This window comes from Ursus maritimus, unplaced genomic scaffold (assembly GCF_017311325.1).
Source record: "Ursus maritimus isolate PB19 unplaced genomic scaffold, ASM1731132v1 scaffold_8, whole genome shotgun sequence".
Taxonomy (NCBI): Eukaryota; Metazoa; Chordata; class Mammalia; order Carnivora; family Ursidae; genus Ursus; species Ursus maritimus.
In genome coordinates, this window is record NW_024426996.1 from 27,209,253 (window position 1) to 27,227,134 (window position 17,882).

General features: G+C 38.4%; 1 protein-coding gene across 1 annotated transcript in view; it reads right to left on the bottom strand.

Moving 5' to 3' along the window:
• SLC4A4 (solute carrier family 4 member 4) overlaps window positions 1-17,882 on the bottom strand; it is a 450,189-nt gene that overhangs the window by 149,503 nt on the left and 282,804 nt on the right. Inside the window, exon 8 of the mRNA XM_008693197.2 lies at window positions 4,001-4,077. Within this exon, the coding sequence (XP_008691419.2) occupies window positions 4,001-4,077 (77 nt within the window). The remainder of the gene's footprint in view (window positions 1-4,000; window positions 4,078-17,882) is intronic.

Consider the following 17,882-nt stretch of genomic DNA (forward strand, 5'->3'; position numbering starts at 1 on the left):
GGTTATGTGAGCAGTGTCTTCCTGAGAATCTGCAAGATACTTCTCCATCTACTGCATTCACTGTAGTCCACGGACTGCCGTTTCACTGAAGGTTGATCATGTAATTGTGAGATGTTATTGCATTACTGATAACCTGAAAAAAGTAAAGCCCTTTGAAAGTCATTGTACCACTTAGTGTAGAACTTCTACCAGAGCTAAAGCTAAGAAGTAAAATCATGAGGAAGATTTTCTTATCCTCACAGCTGATTCCGTACTCAAATGCAAATCAGAACTAAGCCACCGCATTTGATAAGCACCCATTGCACTTGTTAAGTTTTTTTTTTAACAGAAAATGAATAAAAGGAGATAGAAAAACAAATCAATCTAAGGTGAATGGGGAAGGTAACTGGATAATGAAGAAAAAAATCTTCTATAGCAACAAAATAGAAGAAATTATTTATGTAGATTTACAAGTAGATGAGCTCCAGATGTTTGGGTTTTTTTTAATCTACTTTTCCCCAGGTGCTTTTCTGCTTAATAAATATAACATCCAAGTTGGAATATTGTTGAGGCATTGAATCACCTAAATTTTGGCTATGCTCTTCTGCTGTTAACTATTTTGAGCTATTTCTCAATAAGGCAGCCGCTACTGAAATCGTAAGTACATAGGCTTGGCAGAGCCAGAGAGAAAAAGTGCAGTCCACAGATTTGTTTCTTCTGTTTTCCCAAAACAGAATCTCATAAAAAATATGCCCTCAAATTTTGTCACTATGCTGCTGTCAAAGAAATTCTGCTCCTCTTCATAACTCTGAACATTAAACCCATAGTTCTTGTGCTTCTGGGAAGTTATATAGCTCCAGAAAGTGGAGAGGCATCCTTGCAACTGTTCAAATTGTAGCCAGGCAGAATAATCAGTCAATCAGAAACTTCAGTTCCAGTCCGATGGAAGTTTTTGGGGCCAACTTGGAAAAGCATACAGAACAAGTTTGACTTTACTGCCAAGATCATTTCCAGGACATTGGCTAATTAATTATAAAAGCTTTTTCAAAACAAATTTGAGCCTGGCAACCTTTTTTTCCTACCCAAACAGAGGAAAAGAAGGTTAAAAAATAAAAGCCTGAGTTTATTGTGTGGGTTTTTTTTTTTTCTTTGCCATAGCTTCATCTTCTTTACAAACCCATTTTCTTCTCACCCTAAAATGATCCAGAAGCTTTTGTAGTTGAAGTTACTAAAATAGTAAGTACAGAAATTGAAAAATATTAGTTTGAATTCCTAATTTGCCTTTGGTTGTAGATGAGACCATGGGTCAGTTCCAAAACTTCTCTTCAAACTCTTTGGTGGGAAGCAAAGAATGGAATTTCTTCCTCTTTGTGGGATGAAGAGCTCATTGGATTAACTGCAGTTATTGTAATAGATACAATGTAGATGGACAGTTGCTCTTAAAATGATATACTGTGTTTTGTTAAAAAAGCACACACAATAGGGACGCCTGGGTGGCTCAGTCAGTTAAGCGGTTAAGCGTCCAACAATCTTGGTTTCAGCTCAGGTCATGCTCTCAGGGCCCTGGGATGGAGCCCTGCCTGGGGCTCTGTGCTGTGTCCAGTATGCTTGTCCCTCTCCCTCTGCTCCTCCCCCTGCTCACACTCTCAGTTTCTCTCTCTCTCAAATAAACAAATAAATAAAGTCTTTTTTTAAAAAAATGATATATTCATCAGCCTTCACTTCCTGGCTTTGAAAACAAAAGGAACAAAACTGATTTAAATCTTCCTGGTTTTACTTAATATGAACCTCAATGAATATGAGATGTTCATGACAGGCATCAAAGATTCTGGGTTCAAGTACCACAATCACACAGGTTTTACAGCTGAATCAACACCCCCAAACCATTATGTTCCAACATATTTCATCTACCACTGGAATCAAAAGCTTATGTAATATACATCTTAAGCCATCAAATTTCCTCCGCATATGCCCAGATCTGAAGACACTCAAGAAGGTAAGAAATTTCTCTTAGCCAGCATTTACCAGCTGCTTATTGGCAAATTCCTGGCAAGAGAACTGTCAGTAATAAAAGAAGCTTTTTTTCAAAAAAAAAAAAAAAAAAAAAAAAAAGCCTGTCAACCAGATATTCCTAACTCTGCCTTATCCTGTTATCAACTGCACTGCCTTATTCAGTATCAAGACCCCTGGCAGGGGCGCCCTGGTAGCGCAGTTGTTAAGTGTCTGCCTTCGGCTCAGGGCGTGATCCTGGCGTTCCGGGATCGAGCCCCACATCAGGCTCCTCTGCTGGGCCGCTGGGAGCCTGCTTCGTCCTCTCCCACTCCCCTGCTGTGTTCCCTCTCTCCCTGGCTGTCTCTCTGTCACATAAATAAATAACAATCTTTAAAAAAAAAAAAAAAAAAAAAAAAAAACCCTGGCAAACCACAGAAACAGAACCTTACTGGTAAATACTGAATGGAGCCAAAATGTGCCAGTTTTGAAGGCAACTCTAAACAAGACCTCGTTTACTGAGTTTTCTCTTTGCTGCTACTGCTATGTAGCTCCCAATGTATCCAATATTTAAATGACCTTCCATGCTCATTTCAAAGGGGAGGCAAATACAAGGGAGGAGAGCTATCCATATTAGCATATGAAGGGGGAACAGTTCTAGGAATCAAGAATCAATCTCAACATAACCCGGAGGTAACTAAGCCGGACCAAAGCAGAGAGTTCCTCTTCTGAGGAACACAAACTAAAATGAGAAGGACAACACTAGACTTCAGAAAACCTTGAAAGTCATNNNNATCTGAACTTAACTTGATGGGAAGAAGCCATTATAAACCTTTGCTCCAGGAGAGAAATATGAGGGTAACAATATGAAAAGTATATTATTGAAATAGGAGAAAACAGAGACAAGAGATTAGTTCCAAGAGCTTTTCTAGCAATCCAGTCTGAGATGATGAAGGCCCAAATAGGGTGCTGCTGGTGAAGGGAAGGAAGAAAGATATCAAAAGCCACTTCACAAGAAAGAACATAAATTCACCTTTCCTATACCTTTTAGAATTCAGCAAGGTCTCTAAACCTTTGTCACTGCTCTAAGAGCTGTCCAGGAAAGAGGCACATCTTCATAAGTCTCCATTGCCTTAGAATATAAAATTCAGATTTCTTTATTCAGGTGAAATTTTCACCCAATTAGTCCAAAGTAACTCATTTTGTTTTTTAAAAGTGCAAAATCATACCTACTTACCATTTTCTATGTCCACCCAACTGGGAAAAATGGCCCAAATTCTACCATATTCTTTTTAAAAGAAAGTAAGTCAAGGGGCACATTGGTGGCTCAGTCGGTTAAGCATCTGCCTTTGGCTCAAGTCATGATCCCAGGGTCCTGGGATCAAGCCCCACATCGGGCTCCCTGCTCAGTGGGGAGTCTGCTTCTCCCTCCCCCTGCTCTTGTCCTCTCTCTCTCAAATAAATTAAGTCTTTTTTTTAAAAAAGTAAGTACTTCAAGATTCAAACCTAATCGCTCCCCATGGCAAATAGGTGCTTACTATGTTTTAATAGACAAACATATACACAACTAACGAGGCCAGCATTTCCTTTACCTGATGTATCCCCCAAAGGTTAACCATCGCCAGGATTTCTTAAACCTTTATACTTTATCAATGCACTTTTTCCTAAATTATCTCTTTTAATCCTCACAATAACCTTGCGGTAGGGATCATTTTTACTATTTTAAAACTGAGATAACTATAGCTCCAAGACTTATGTTGCCCAAGAGAACACATCTGTAAGGGTTGGAGTCAACACTAATTCTTATCTTCAAACTTCAAATCCCTTGACATAGTGCTTCCCCTTCCATTAGAGAACATGCAAAAAAAGAAGAAGAAGAAGAAGAAGAAGAACAACAACAACAACAACAACAACCCATCTACATATATCAGTTCCTTTTCAGTTAGGAAACCAACATTTCTAATCTTATTCCAGCATCTTCTAGGTACATATTTAGTCTTAGGTTTCAAAGAAGTAAGATTTCTTTGCTTACCTGGTCCTTCTCTGGTTTATCAGAAATGTCATTCAGACTGGAGGAAGTCAGATTCCTATGGGTCATGGCTGGGCTACCTGCAAAAAACAAAAGTGAACCCTAATTAAAGACTTGTTTTCAAAAACACAAGACTTTGGTTGTATACTTCATAAACACTTGTAGATGATGATGAGAATGGCAATGATACTTTAGCTCCACTGGGATTCTCCTGAAGAGTTATCCAGAATACAGGCTGGAGCACAAAGATGGTTAAGTTAAAAGTATGTAAAATCACATTAAAAAAAAACACAAAAAACCCAAAAGTATGTAAAATCACAAATACCATGTTTAAGTCTTACTGCCTGGCTCAATTTCAAGATGGGTTAAACTTTGGAAGAAACATCTAAAATGATACACATAAAAATAAATTTACTCTTCATTTGGCCTGCTTTTTGTCACTGCCCTTTATACACATCCTAAGCTACCTGGTGTCCTTTCCTTTTCCTACTCCCTACACAGATGGCCTCTATCCTCATGTCAGCAGAGATGGCCCCAGACTACAGGCCTGGACCTCATCTCCCCAGGCCTCTGCAGTCCTTCCTAGGGTACCAGTCCCTCTGATCCACCCCAAAACCCATCTGTGTTCCCTTTTCCAGCTGACACTTTAATCAAGATTTCTTCTTGGGGGGCATCTGATCCAGAATCCCCATTCTTTGCCTCAAAGTAGTGCGACCACAGTCCCCTTCTTGCATTCCCATTTTCCAGACTAATACAAGCATATCCCTTCTTTTCCTCAACAGGCCAATCTTATTCACATTAAGGCATAGGTTTCATCAGGAATACTTCATGGGAACCAAGCTCCCTGGCAATACAGTGGCTGTAGGTCAAGTCTACTGGCAATCTAGCCCATGACTTTAGAGACCATTATACAAGAAAAGAGAGGAGGGATATCTAGAAGAGTGATAGCCCATCTTCAAGCAGACTATGTTAATCAAAAGAATAACATTCTGCTCATTCTGCAGTTGGACCTGCAGTTGGACTTGAAATTTCTAAGCTTACTAAGCAAAAGAGTAACTTTTCAAAGCCAGGGTGTTTGACCCAACCCCTGCAGGATGCTGAGTAATGCATTCATCATTAATCCTCAATGATCTGACTCAGGCTGGTCTTCACACCAAAAGGACAAGGGTTGAAAAACAAGCACCAAAGTTTGAACATAGCTTCACATTTGGTTCCAAATTATTTTTTAGATTATAGACTTTAATTTCTACAGATAGAAACTTCAACACATAATTTTACCACAGACTAAAATCTACTCCTAATAATTTCATGTCTAGGTAAAAGCAGCTCTTTAAATAATATAATTGTCTTTAACTACTAAATCAGAAAAATCATAATTTTCTTGAGCTGACAAGACAGGGTATTTTCCACTCTGCTGCATTTCATTGAGTAAGCATGGCCTAGATCTCTTAAACCCTTTACCTGGTGGGACATTTTATTCTAGGAAAATTTGAGCACAGGGCATTTTTCAAAGGAAAGTTACATCTGAAAAACTGCTTTATGAGCAAAATTAAAAGAACCTTTTCAAAGGCCACATTTTCTCCTTTGAACTACATACCAGGTTTCCAGTGTGCACTCAAAACAAAAGACACCAGGTAAAAACGTGAATGCTCCCAAATAATGCTGGGCTTGAAAGTAATAGGAAATGATGAGTAACTATAATTTTGCACCTTATATTAAAAGCAAAAGCAGGGGCGCCTGAGTGGCTCAGTTGGCTAGGCGTCTACCTTCGGCTCAGGTCATGATCCCAGGGTCCTGGGATGGAGCCCCACATGGGGCTCCTTGCTCAGCAGGGAGTCTGCTTCTCCCTCTCCCTCTGCTGCTCCCTCTGCTTGTGTTTTCTGTCTCTCAAATAAGTAAATAAAGTCTTTCTAAAAAATAAAATAAAAAAATAAAAGCAAAAGCAGTTATTTGGACTAGCTGGGTGAAAATTCTACCTGAATAACTGAAGAAATCTGAACTATATATTCCTAAAGCAATGAAGCCTTAGCAATCCTAATCATAAATTAAAAGTAGCTTATGTAAATTAATAGATAAGACTGATTTCTCATTATCAAATCAATTGATGTAAGTGGCAATACTGAAAGAAGTTTCATTAAGTAATATATATTCTCCGGGAAATATCCTAAATTCATTGATTTGCTTTGGAAACTAAAAACACTGCAAAGGTACATTTTAGCCTAAGCACTGTCCTACTGCTGCAAAAACTAAATAGGTAGAAGCCAAATGAATAAAGTTTTTATTACAGTGGTAATCTTGACTGATGTCACAACTTTTCCAAGAAATCTCATATACTGCCTCATCATTTCTCTCATGACAGTATGGATGTATTTGTACTAATGGGGGAGGGGGCAAGAAAGGCACAGGTGCAAAGAAAATGCAGGAACTAGATGAGGGAAAGTAGGCCAATGTTAAGAAACGACCAAATCTACTGTCCCTCCTACCATTATCTGATTTTCATTAATAAAAGTAATATTAACAACTTCACTGATGTGTAACTTTGTAATACAGTGGAAGAATCCAGAAGGCAACACTTCCAGGTAAACCCTAAGCAAGATGATAAACATGCTTCAGTGTTTTCCCACCTCCCACCGAGCAAATTCCCCACCCCTTTGCCCAAACACCTTAACCAAAAACAAATGTTTCCCAATGCAGTGGTCCCCAAAGTGTGGTGCCCAGACCAACAACATTAGCATTACCTGAGCACTTATTAGAAATGCAACTCCTTGAGACTCACCCTAGACCAACTGCAGTGGTCCCCCTTATCTGCTATTTCAGTTACCCAAAGTCCACTGTGGTCCAGAAGCAGGTGATCCTCCTTCTGACAAATCATCAGAAGGTCAATTATAGCCTAAGACCACATTACAAGGCCTACTGCATTCACCTCACTTCATTTACATCACGTAGGCATTTTATCATCTCACATCATAAGAAAGATGAGTACAGTACAATAAGATATTTTGAGAGAGAAAGACCACATTCACATAACTTTTATTATAGTACATTGTTATAATTGTTGTATTTTATTATTATTGTTCATCTTACTTTGCCTAATTTATAAATTAAACTTTATCATAAGTATGTGTGTATAGGAAAAACATAGTATATATAGGGTTCGGGCATCCGCTGGGAATCTTGGAACATAGGTACTGCGGATAGGGGGAACTGCTATATAATCCAAACTCTGGGTTTGGGGCCCAGTAATGAGGTTTTAACAAACCGTTAAAGTAATTTTGAAACTTGCTAAAGTTTGAGAACCACTGTTCTAAATAAACCAGTTATCTTAAGAGGACAGTATGCCCCAGTCAGAATCTGAATTGAAAAAAACATATACAAATTGAAGCAGAGGGGTAGTTCTGATCACCTTGCCCTCTTCCAAGCCACTACTCCAAACTATTGTATCTCAAGAAATCATTTAAGTTACCAACCTCGTCACATAAACACACAGAAAGTGTCTTGCTTGGCTTTTCCTCTAAATCCTCTCCTACATAATCAAATAAATAAATACCTTTGGAAACTCATTATTTAATCACCGTTTTCCAGAAACATATCACCCAAATCAAAGAAGACAAGGACAAGAGCCAAAAGAGATTACAAACCCGGTTATATCCGGAATCAGAAATTTGTGTATGGCATTTCAGCAAACCCAGGAAGCTGTTATGCAACTGATCCCTAACAATGTTCTATTGTAGATATTTTGCACCTGACATTCAATAAGACACATTATCAGGATAAATCAGTGCTTTCTATTTACAGTTTGGGCCTATAATGCAAACTCATTATACTGCAATCCTGAATGAGTGGGGCTAGTAAGAGAAAATGTCAGCTTTTACCAAAAAGGTGAAATGCAAGAGTGCCCTACAGTACGCTACTTCTTAAACAGGCAGGGGTTCATTCAACTCAAAGCTACCACTAGTCAGCCCTTTCCATCAAAATCCAGGACATACAAATGTATGTGCTTTTGGGCCAAAGAAACTTTTTTTTTTTTAAGTTTGATTTCGACAAAAGAAGAAGAATCAGCCTCAGGTGCATCATCATAATTAATTTCCATATCACTGTTTTTTGGCCATAAGAAAAAAAAAAAGCTTTGGAGAATCACATTTTAGGGAGTTTCACACAATCAAAAACAATTTCATTTTGAAAGTACACACTTGGCAGGTACATACTGTCTTCTATAAAAATTAATTGCATTTTGTACTAAGTTTGAAAATCACTGTTATTCTTTAGCACACATGTAGCAATTCATAAAGTCCTTTACAATTATATCTATTAGATACAATAAAGGTGTTGAGAATTACAGCATAGGAGGAGGAGGAGATTTAAATGTGTATGCATTAGATAAAAATGTAAATATGTATGTAATGCAATTAACATATAACCCCCTCGCCTCATACTTTTACAATGAAGCAATAGAGAAACTAAGAATAAGCTAAAACAAGATCACCTTGGGTATGAAATACACTGGATATTTTATTCTTAATAATAATTAAATATTATTTTTAGCATGAAAAATAACTAAGGTAACTTACTATAACAGACATAAGGGAATCTGGGTGTCCATGTCAGAAAATTCAGAGGTATGGGTCTGATTTGCACTGCTTGAGACCATCAAACTAATGGTAAGTGCAGTTTTGGAAGAATGCATGCTAATGTGTTCTGTACTCCAGTGACTCACTGATACTCTTTCCCGCCACTGTTGATGTAACAACTCTACTAGAAATCATCTATATCTAAGATTAAGGGGCAACTAATCCTTTTAAGTACTAAGTACTTTAACTTACATTATCTTACTTAATGCTCATAGAAGCACTTTGAAGTTAGTATTATTCTTATTACCACTTTACACATAAAAGAACCTCAAGAAGGTTAAGTTCATGGTCACACAGCAAGTGGTAAAACTATAATTTAAATCTGGATCTCTTAATACTAACCCAACTGCCTCTGAGAAAAAACTGGCCTCTCTCTGTTATTTCCATAAATAAACACACAAACCTCACCATTTCTAACAAGGAGAAAATTTAATATACAACCACAAAGAATATATTCTATTTCTATGCCAATTGTGTGCAATATAATATCATTAAGAATATTCAAGGCAGAAACGTTCTTGGTTTTCAATTTAGCTATTCCCAGAAATAAAGTATACATTTCTTTACTTTTTCATTTGCATAAAGAAAAAAAAGGGGGGTATTGAACTCAGCTACTCTGTTTGCCACTGTGATTAAACATTAGCCCAAAACACAGCTCTGTGACAAAGGAGAAAGGGTGCTAAAAGCAATAGCAATGTAATTACAAATGCAATAATGCTGCATCTTCTGAATGTCCTACCTCATAATCATAGCCAAGTATTAGTAAAATTCCACAATGTACAGTCAACTCTCCACTATTCCCATATTGGTTTTCTACCATATTTCAAGTTACTCCAACTGCAATTTCTTCCCATTTCAACCACTAAAAACAGGAATATAAGGAAACAAGGAGATTAAATCGACTAGGATACTAACAATGAATAAGATTGGCTAAAAGAGGGGGCGCCTGGGTGGCACAGAGGTTAAGCGCCTGCCTTCAGCTCAGGGCGTGATCCCGGCGTTATGGGATCGAGCCCCACATCAGGCTCCTCCACTATGAGTCTGCTTCTTCCTCTCCCACTCCCCCTGCTTGTGTTCTCTCTCGCTGGCTGTCTCTATCTCTGTCGAATAAATAAAATCTTAAAAAAAAAAAAGTATGATCTTTATTAAAAAAAAAAAAGACTGGCTAAAAGAGAAGCTTGGATTGAGTCAGACCAGTTTCCTAGTCTTTTTTACTTTAAGAATTTATTTATTTAGAGAGAACTCCAGCGAGCGCGTATGTGGGGGGAGGGGCAGAGAGAGAGGGAGAGAGAATCTCAGACTCTGCACTGAGCATGGAGGCTGATGCAGGGCTCGATCTCATGACCTTGAGATCATGACCTGAGCTAAAATCAAGATTCAGATGCTCAACTGACTGAGCCACCCAGACGCCCCAGTTTCCTAGTCTTCATGGCAACAAAATATCAAGAGCTGCCCCCACTAAAAATAATAATAATATAAACTGTCATTAAGACCTCCAACCCATTCTTACTCCCGACCTTCAAATAAAATACAGATATACTTAAATTGTGACTATTAGATGAAGGAAAGTTAAAAATCTCATCAGAAGGAGCTCTTTGAAAGAATTTCATAACTAAGAGAAAATCAGTTCAGATGTTTTTGCTTGTTTCATTTTTAATTGTTTTGTTTAGAAAATTTTTGTTGTTTGTTCATGCTTTAATATAATATAAATTCCAAGAGTCTAGAGTCAAAGCCCTAGGTTTGTCTTATTCACGGTTTTAGCCTCCTCGGAGCTTGGCACTAAGTGGCACTTAATAAATATTTGTGAATGAATGGATAATAGCAACTGGGTATCATTTTACTTCCATTTGGAGTTACTACTATAAACACTACTGCTCAAAGTCCATTTCCTGTGAAGGGAGATGCTGTGTGCACACTCCAAGAGCCTTCAGACTTGGAAAGCCTTAGAGTAAATAAGGAAGAAGTTTGTAGCTGGCCCAGAACTAACAGAGGGCAAAGACTCTGCCAAACTGGCTAACGGCCTGTCAGTCAGCAGTGGGAACAGACGTGAGAAGCAATAAAGGGGAAAAAAAGAGAATCCCCTGTGAAGGAAGGATCAGGAGGTGAAAATGAGAGGAGAAATAAGGGAGGGTGTCCAGACCTCAGTGAAAGGGAAGAGTAAAGTCTGGGGGAGCTGGAATGACTCAAAGAAGGTGGCTGGCTTGAAAAGTGAAACAAATTTAGAGGAAGGAAGAAGACATCAGAAGATCCAGATAACTTGCAAAGTATGTGACCAAAGTGCCAGCCAAAGGTTGAAGTCCCCCCTACCGTATGGGACGAGGGTAACGGAGAAGACCTCTTATGGAGAGACCAGAAGTGTGCAGGAGCCAAACCACAGCGGCGAACACCGACGCCAATAAACCCGCACAAATACTATTCTCATCTTTTAAAGATCATTCTCCACCTGCCCCTTGATAATCTATCCAACCTCAATCTCTTTGTTCCTATTCTCTGTTTTTGAATTTTCTGACTACTCTGTGGGCTCTTCCCAAAACTCAATGTTAGATCTTAGGCAGCTCAACGCCAAATATACAAGGTTCATCTCTTCTAATTCTCCTTAAATTTCAACCAGCAAAAGCAAAATGCTCTAATCATAGTGACTGCTATTCTAATCATATTGCACTGGATATTTAATTTTTATTATGATCTAAAACAAGGAGTTAATTTTTTAAAAAATTCATTCTCTCTGCACACACACACACACACACACGCACACACACACACTACAAAGACATTTAAAAAAACTCTCTACTCAGCTGAGGAAACACTCCAAAACAAACAAGGACTAGGACACTTACTAAATAGTAAAGTCCCCGTAAAGCACTTCAAGGAATCTATGGTTCTTGTGATTTGTGATTCTGTCATAGTTCTTTCTCTGTGTCTCACACGCACAGGCACACACACAAATATAACACTACAAACAAAAAGTTATTCTGTCCAAAGCACATAAGTGGAAGGACAAAAAATAATCTGTGACCTTATCTCACAAAACTAGAAACAGAAATGAACAACACCATCAGCAAGCTTATGCTGGCTAGTAAAGGATACGTGCAGGAGACCAACGGCAGGTTATGACAGAAGTGAGCGAATACCTCACGGCCTTCATTCCAAGTAGGCAATGACCCAAAGTGATTTTACTCAATGCCCCTAAGCCAAGTTAAGGAGGACTTTCAATAGATTCCTGCGGCCACATCGTTCCAAGCACAAGCACTGGTGTGTGATTTCATAAGTGGGGCCTACTCTCTTATATCTATGTAGACACCAAATCCAAGGTAGAGTAAGATTTTGCTAATTCAGATTAATGGAGAGATTCTCCAAGTTAATGAAGTGTCAAAATTTAAAATAATTTAAAAAGGCTACCAGTTATATGATTCAGCAAATGAGTTTATCCCTCTCTCTTCCTGGATACTTTTGAAATGATAGATTAAAAAATACATACTTTTGAAAAAAAAAAACCTAAGGGCATATCAATTGAAAGAACTGGTAGAAGACCGACAGACCAAAAGCTTTCCAGGAGAAGAGCAGATGGAGTATTAGAGCCTGGTACTATTCACACCATGTAGAAATTATAGCATAGAGTATGAGCAGAGAGGCATGTAGTCAAAAAAGAAAAGATCTTCCCAGCAAAACTGAAGAAGTTCCATACTGGAAGATGCCAGTGTAATGGAGGCCCAAGTAAGATGCAGGAGGAAAGGAATGCGTTTAAGGAAAGTCGATGCACAGAAAATTTAACACCACCCAGGCAGAACACCCAGGAGCCAAAGCATTTACCACAGGGCTCCTTGCTAAAGAGGTAGTCAGGAAAGACTAGGGCAGCTAGTGCAGGTGTTTGGACCTCAGACTAAAGTCCTCTGAACTCTAGAATTTAGAGAGTCCCTCAGGATAACCATTCTTACTCTAAGACAAATCCTCTTTCTTAAATACAAATGGACAATTGAGGAAGCCCAAAAATAAAACAGATACCAAAAAAAAAAAAAAAACAAAAACAAAAAAACCAAAAAAAAAAAAAAAGAAAAAGAAATGTAATTTAGAAAACTAAAAATTCGTATTAGTTTACATAGAGATTTGAGGGGGGTAGGTATTGCCTCCACAGAACATAAACAGGATGTTATGAAAAACAGAACAAGTAAAATGTTTTAAAGTTACAATCACTTTTAAATTACTTTTAAAAAACATATATGATTGCTACATACACATGTGAGCGCATATATATAAAGGTATGAAAATAAGTCAAGAAATCTTGTAGAAAGGAAGGGGAGAGGGGAACAAAGAGCTAGAAAAGATCAGAGGTACAGAGGATCAATCCAGGAAGTCAACATCTGACTACTAGGAGTCCAACTAAGCCAGAACAAGGAAAATGGAGGAGAGAATGCTATTAAAGAGAATATCCCAGAGCTAAAGAACAGGTTTCTTCAAATCACAAGGGTCCCTACAGAAATATTAATAACACAACGCCCCGCAACACATACACACCAATCTAGCCCTCTGTGTAGATGAATCACCATTAAACTTCACAACACTGACAAAGAGAATACCCTACAAATTTTCCATCTAGAAGAGAAAGGAAATAAGAATTGGACTTTGGAATTCTCTAAAGCAACACAGAATGAGTGGAAGAAAATGGAAGCATGTACTTTTAAAGTTCTGAAAGAAAAATTATTTTCAACCTAGAATTTTACACTCATCCAAATTATCAATTGAGTGTGAAAAAACAATAATGAAACTTTCAGGCCAAAAAAAAAAAAAAGCTTAAAAAAGTCAATGTTTATATGCACTTTCATACAAAGTTACTTGAAATGTGATTTAGTAAAATGAAGGAAATAAACTAAAAAAGATGTATATGGTCTCCAACTCAGGAGGAGCAATGAACGTAAATGTCAGAACGTCAGTTCTGCAGCAGGTGTCCTGCGGAGCAGGAGGGATGGATCTGCAAGAAGAAGGTATCTATAGGGTTTATTACTATCCTTGAGATACTGAAAGAATTCAGGAATATAGTAACAATAGGTAATTCAAAAAATGCAATTCAAAATTCTAGGTTAAAAAAAACATATCATATAGCATTTGAATAAACTACATTCATATAATCATAATACTATAAATGCTATTTATGGATTTGACTTTAGAATCACCTGATAGAGAAAACACAAAATGCATTTATAGAGGCAAGAATGTAAATCTAACCAATACTGACACTAAAGAGTGGAAGTACCAATAACAGAAGTCTGGAAGTGGAAGTAGTGAGGAGAGGGGCAAGGAAGCGTAGGGAAGCTCACCTCCTCCTCTCACCAGGTAAGAAGTCAAAAGATCCCATCAATACTTGCTACCAAAAAAAACAAAATCCAAACACAACAAAAAACCAAAAAGCATACGCTTCTTACCTACAACTACAAATAGAATTAATAATGGAAGAATAATGATACAAACCTATTTGGAGGAAGGACAAGTGTACTAACCAGATAATATTAACAGGAAATATCTAAGAGTAATAAATCAGAAATAGCAAGATAAGCCCAGTATACAAAGATATGAAGATAACTATGAAAAAACTGTAAAAAGAAAATTTAGAAATAATTTGAAGAGTTAAAAGTGGTTAGTTATTAAAAGGACAGTTCTCAGAACACTGAAGATGAAGCAAAGGAGTTTATTTTTTCATTAGCAGTCCTATGCTCTTCTTCAATTTCATAACCATTTGCACATAATACTTTAATAAAAATGTCTATAATATAAAAGTTAATTAAATCTTATTATTTCTAAGTACCTGAAATTAATTTGAGCCTCTATTGAGTAGTATACAACCTCGGGAGATTTAACTGAGTCAAATTTTAATATAAACATGGAAATCAAAATTTTAAGAGTTTAAAATCAATTTTGGGGCGCCTGGGTGGCACAGCGGTTAAACGTCTGCCTTCGGCTCAGGGCGTGATCCCGGCATTCTGGGATCGAGCCCCACATCAGGCTCCTCCGCTGGGAGCCTGCTTCTTCCTCTCCCACTCCCCCTGCTTGTGTTCTCTCTCGCTGGCTGTCTCTATCTCTGTCAAATAAATAAATAAAATCTTTAAAAAAAATCAATTTTAAGTAGTTTTAACATGTCCCATGAAATAATATTTACACTATTTTTTAAATTATGGCAAGGGAAATTTTTCTTGACAGCTCAGTCTGAAATACTAAAGATTCCAATATATAGCTTTAGTCACCAAAAACCTTTACACCTGAAAAGTATATGCAGAAAAAAGGAAAAAATTATGGACAGAAAAGTAAGCCATTTAGCATAGTCCTACATCTGCAGCCAAATAAATATATAGATATGATGATGATTTAGATATAGATACAGACACAGGCATAGACACAGACATAAAACTTTATTACTTATCTATTTATTTATTTGAGAAAGAGAACATGGAAATGGGGGGAGGGGCAGAAGGAGAGAGAGAATCCCAAGCCGACTCCAGGCTGAGCGTGGAGCCCAACACAGGATCGACCTCACCACCCTGAGATCATGACCTGAGCCGAAACCAAGAGTCAGATGCTTGACTGACTGAGTCATCCAGATAATTCTAAAACTTTAAAAGAGTAATAGATACATTCTCAGCTCCTCCAGTTACAAATGCAGCCCCCTCCTTACTGCTTGATTTATGGCTCATCAAATGTAACCCAAAGAAAAGCCACTCAAATTGGCTTCCTCATACAGTAACTCCTCATGGCCCTGCCCACGCACATCCAGTTAGTTGATACACATTGCACAGGTGCTAATCACAAATCACCCACAACCCGGAGGGCAGCATCCAGGACAGAAGGTTACGAACACCTCCGGGCACATAAGGCCTCTATCACACAAGTGGTCTGAAGACTCTCCATATTTAAGTTCTACAAGTCTAAGGAAGAGCAAAGGAAGGGTGCAATACCTTTCCTGGTGTTGCTCAGACACTCAGTTTCTCCCCCATGGAGAGGTTTATTACACAGTTCAGCAAAAGTGATATCTAGGTTCCAAATGGTGTGGCAGCTTCGAGGCCTCACATGATCCTAGAGTTACTCTGGGGAATTCTGACAAGAATTAAGATGGGCCCAGGATTTCCTTCTTATTGAAAAGCCCAAGCTGAAATGAGATGCTGCAGTTCTGAGTTGATACTGTCCTACTCCTAAACCACATCTAGTTCTAAGAAACTACAAGGATGGGGTTATCTGACTCCATGACACAGATCTGCCTGATGCCAACTGTCACAGCCATCGTTTTTCTTACTGGACAAGGGTTGTGGGGAGGGCAGTACAGTGTAGTGGCTCACGTCTCACCTCTCTCACACATGAACTTAATGGGTCCATAAGGAGAAATACAAAAGGGACCCAAGAGATCATCTATATCGGCATGGAAAGAAGACAAAGTCAGAGTAAGAAAAGGTTGTACAATGCAATAATAGTCCTTTATAGAATTGCTACAAGGATTAAGCAAGGAAACACATGAGCAAATGTCCTGCACAGGTTTCAATAGGTGTCCGTTTTCTTCTTTTTCTCTTTGGCCCACAATCATAGGCATAAATCATCTCTGATGTCAAGATCCTTAGGAAACTGTGAAATACAGTTGCCATGTCAGAATCTCACCATTTGTAATTTTCCAGCCTAAGGAGAGGAGTTCAGAGAATTGAGAGGTGGCAGCTAGGGGTTGGAATCATCTGAGCCCACTCAAGAAATGAGGCCTGAGGTCTAACCTGAAGCTGTTACTCATCCCATAGAGGGTAAGCAGTAACTTCAGGCAAATCAAAGTTACTAGCTTCTAGGGGCACCTGGGTGGCTCAGTTGTTGGGTGTCTGCCTTCGCTTCAGGGCGTGATCCCTGCATTCTAGGATCGAGCCCCACATCGGGCTCCTCCGCTATGAGCCTGCTTCTTCCTCTCCCACTCCCCCTGCTTGTGTTCCCTCTCTCGCTGGCTGTCTCTCTGTCAAATAAATAAATAAAACCTTAAAAAAAAAGTTACTAGCTTCTAGCAAAAGTGGGAGGTGCCTCCCTGAGCACAGAGGTCATTAGTAATTATTTACCTGAGAAAACTATGCAATATGTACCTCGCTTACTTACGTGTGTTACATCATGGGGATAGAAGGTTCTTTAGGTAATCTCTAATGTGTTCTGAGGAGACTCTGATCTTAGTTCATTCTAGCACCTGTCATTCTGATTTGAGGGCAAAATACTCCTTTCTGTATTTACCACTGAAGTTGTATAGAGGGAAAAAATTAAGTGGTAAAATATATGAAAGCTCAAACAACAACAAAAAAGATGCAGAGGCTCTAAGAATGCTTCACTTGGTCTAGTTATGTTATTTAAAGATTGTTTAAATCAATGAGAGACTATGGACTGTGAGAAACAAACAGAGGGGAGGAGGGTGGGGGAATGGGATAGGCTGGTGATGGGTAGTAAGGAGGGCATGTATTGCATGGTGCACTGGGTGTTATACACAACTAATGAATCATCGAGACTTACATCGGAAACCGGGGATGTACTGTATGGTGACTAACATAATATAATAAAAAATCATTAAAAAAATAAAATAAAGATTGTTTAAATCATTGGGCATAGGTACTTCCTAAAAAATCCATTTTCTGCTGAAGCAAAATGAAGAAAAAAGCAGCAGAGAATGAGAAACTCATATCAGTAACAACCTGAATCAGTGTCAAAACTTTAGCTTCAGAAACTTCTCTAGTGTAGTGCTACTGGAATTTTCTCACAGTCACACATTATCTCTGGAACAGGGATACGATATAGAGGGTAGATACAGTAAGTTTAAATGCCCCAACAGGGTAGATAATCTGAAAGATTGGGTATATTATTATAGATGTGGTTCACAGAATCACAGAACTAAAGGATTGGCTGGAGATCATCTGAACAACACTATCAAGCAGTTTTTCTCCTATAACACCAGACACAGCCAATCTCCTAATACCTGTTTATATACTTTTGATGACAGGAAACTTGACACTTAATGAAGCAATCCATTTCATTGTAATAAAGTTCATCCTTTAAAAAAATATTTATTTATTTGACAGAAAGATAGAGACAGAGAGCACAAGAAGGGGTGGGGCAGGGGGTTAATGGGAGAGGGAGAGGGAGAAGCAGGCTCCCCTCTGACCAGGGAGCCTGAAGCAGGGCTCAATCCCAGGCCCCTTAGATCATGACCAGAGCCAAAGGCAGACACTTAACCGACTGAGCCACCCAGGCGCCCCAAAACTCATTCA